At 39.8% G+C, this 2,989-nt stretch overlaps 1 protein-coding gene across 1 annotated transcript; it reads right to left on the bottom strand.

Moving 5' to 3' along the window:
• Positions 1-1,016: 1,016 nt before the first annotated feature.
• On the bottom strand, positions 1,017-2,774 carry LOC132121170 (sialoadhesin-like). The gene is made up of 5 exons (XM_059530355.1): positions 2,733-2,774; positions 2,420-2,460; positions 1,679-2,059; positions 1,282-1,569; positions 1,017-1,168 (listed from the first exon to the last, which is right to left on the bottom strand). The coding sequence occupies exons 2-5, from the start codon at positions 2,454-2,456 to the stop codon at positions 1,017-1,019; spliced, it is 858 nt and encodes a 285-aa protein (XP_059386338.1). The 5' UTR covers positions 2,457-2,460; positions 2,733-2,774.
• Between the last annotated feature and the right edge of the window lie 215 nt (positions 2,775-2,989).

The following is a 2,989-nucleotide window of genomic DNA, read 5'->3' as shown; positions in this document are numbered from 1 at the left end:
CGTGGTAGTTTAGCAGCGCTCCCCTTTTTTCCAAAAAGGGTCGCCTATGAGCGCGCTACTCTGAGCTCAGAGTTCATCTCTCATATAAGACTGAGTTCTCCCTTTTTTCCCCAGAGCGCTCCAGTATTATTTCCACAGATCGAGTTGATGACTCTCAAACATACTGTTTTGAGATGCACCATTCCATCTATCAGAGTGCCACGAGAGTCCCTCCTTAGAACAGTATTTGAAAATCCCTGCTATGGTAAGTGTGCACGTGAAGTCTTTGCACACTTTCTGAAATCCACACTGTGGTAAGTTCACACGCTAGTATTCTGCATTCTTTCTAAGATCCTATGTGGTGAAGGCTTGGCGCGGTTGCTTCGTGCCCTTTCTTGAGTGTGTAAAAGCACTGTTCATCTTGGGCGCCACTCCACCTATGTATCCTCGGATACCTATCTAAACAGGGTGTTGCTACTAGAGATCTGTTGAGACAGCTCTTTCAGCAAGCTTATGCGTAGGCAAGCGGTAGCCCCTGTGTGACAGGCAAGACTTGGTAGAAAATGCTAGGTTCTTAGCCGTATCCCTTTAAAGGAATCTTTCCTGATTCCAAGCCTACAGCTCTATCCTGGTCCAAGGCCCTAACAATTAAGTTGGGTATGTAGCTTAGACCTTTGGCCGTAAGGGGTACTGTCACAGACAGCCATCTAAACGTCCCAGAGGCAAGTCCCATGGAAATGGTTGAGTTGGTACTCAGTGCTAGCCATGATTTCGGCCTGCACTCCTCTCAGCATGGTGGCGTGGGTATACTGTTTCCCATAGCGCCCCGTAGAGGATGAAGTTTGAAGTTCCCTTGACACAGTATTGTCAGTTACGTAGTGAAAAGAAGTGAACATGTCATAAATACCTTCGGTTCAGATCCTTGCATATCATCAGGGGTCTGTCTTAAATCAATAATGAATATGTGAGAAACTAAAATGCTCATTAAAGAGAAATACAAAGATTCCAGACTTTCCTGCATATATGATGAATAAGTATTAGACTGAACAAACACACACACACCTGTGTCGAATCTTGTGTATGAAACCAGCAAGTATGCAAGTAAGGATGCACACAAGTGAGGGCACTAGGATGTAAAGCCAGTCAGTCTTAACTGGAATGGGCATGTCTGCTTCTTCATGGCCAGGGTCTAAAGGGATTAGTCATTATTATTAGTGTAAAACTGAAAGTATCATACATGATAATCCAAAATAAATATAACACCTGCAACATTAGCAGAATGCAACTGCACAGAAAACGTACATTGTGCATTTATGCTCTTCATAGCTGTAACTGTTATGCCGCCATAATATATTACTGAACACTCAATAGTGGCATTTTCTGCATTTGTGACAGATGTGCGTGTCAGAGTGATTTTCCACAGGCCGTCTTCAATATGCTCATTGTCCATTTCATCAGATCCTTCAATGTTGTTGAGAGTGATGTTTGGTTTGTTGTATGGACACGTGTGTAAAGTCGAACACACTACTGTAATGGTGTCACCTGTCCATACACCTCCATAGATCTTGATGCTGGGCTGCTGTGGACTTGCTAAAATAGACATAAACATTAAGGCCAGTTATTACTCTCGGTGTGAAAAGGCCTTAGTCAACACACTCCCATAAGTACATCATGAGTCAATGAAAGAACATTTACATACCATTAACAAGAATTGTGGAGGTGACATCATAAAACTTGTAGGTGCGCCAGCTAACATTTTCCGGGTCAATCCATGCATATAATAACTCTCCATGATGGACCTGCTCCAGATTTTTGATCAGCAGACTGCAATCCCAACTTGAGCTTCCAAATAAATCCGTTTTCCCTCTGAACTTCTCAATAACGTTTTTTGGATGCAATGGATCGTAAACTAAAGGGTAGCCCAAAGAAACCCACTGATACCACACAACTCTACGTGGGTTTTGGGGTGGGTTTGAGCTGTAGTAGTAAGAACATGGTATAACCAAGCAGGAACCTTTGAGGCCATGAATATCTTTTGGCATTTTCACTTCCCATGCCAAAGCATCATACACCAGCACTCCTGTGGGACAATATATGAGAACATAAATGGCTGTTTTTTTTTTGTGTTTTTTGCCATACTAGTCAACACCGAAACAAATGGATGATTAAGAAAGAAAGATTAAAACTTGAATGTTGTGTTTTTGGAAAAGCATTGAAATCTAAATGATTCTATGTGTATTCTGGTTAGGAGCTAATCCATAAAGCAGAGAAAGACTCACAAATTCAGTTTGTTCAAAGTCCTTTAAAGTATTCTATAGTATTTGGTTTGTTGTGATGACACTGCATTTTTGGAAATATTAACTATTGTATTACCAAGTGTGTAAACATATATTGTGACAGAGTCTCACACTCCAAAAAAACATAAAAACAGACACTGTACCTTGGAAAAGTAAATGCAGTAACAGCGGTCCTTTCATGGTACTGGAAGTCAACACAAACACAAAAATCTAAATGAACAGCATTCGTTATACTTATTGAAATTACTGAGTTTCCAGTGTTTTCTTCAGCATTTCTTATAACAGTGGTTAAGCAATAGTGATTTTCACTAATTTACCACCTAAACTGAAGTTCATTTCTATTTTTTACTTAGGCCTATTCATTTATTTTTTTAGCTCGACCACCAGAAGCAACACAAATATTACAGTCAGTATTTTTTTTTTTTTCGAAGCATAGTCAAATAAATTTATTCTTACCTTCTCAGTACAGGCCTTTGCACAAACAAGAAGAACTGAATAAAATGATGTGAATATAAATTTTTTCACAAAGTTTAGCATGCAACACCAATATTAAGACAGCATTTGTGTGCTAAAAACACAAGAGGCTGTGCTATGGTAGGCCTATACGTGAGCAGAACAGTAATGTCTTAAAAGGTTTATTTTTTCTGCTTGGCACAGTCTAAAATGGTGTGCGAAAACAGAAAAGACATCCATCTAGCCTAACACATTTAAAG

This window comes from Carassius carassius, chromosome 39 (genome assembly GCF_963082965.1).
Source record: "Carassius carassius chromosome 39, fCarCar2.1, whole genome shotgun sequence".
NCBI lineage: Eukaryota > Metazoa > Chordata > Actinopteri > Cypriniformes > Cyprinidae > Carassius > Carassius carassius.
Note: the sequence above shows the minus strand (reverse complement) of the source record. Positions and strands in the feature narration are given on the sequence as shown.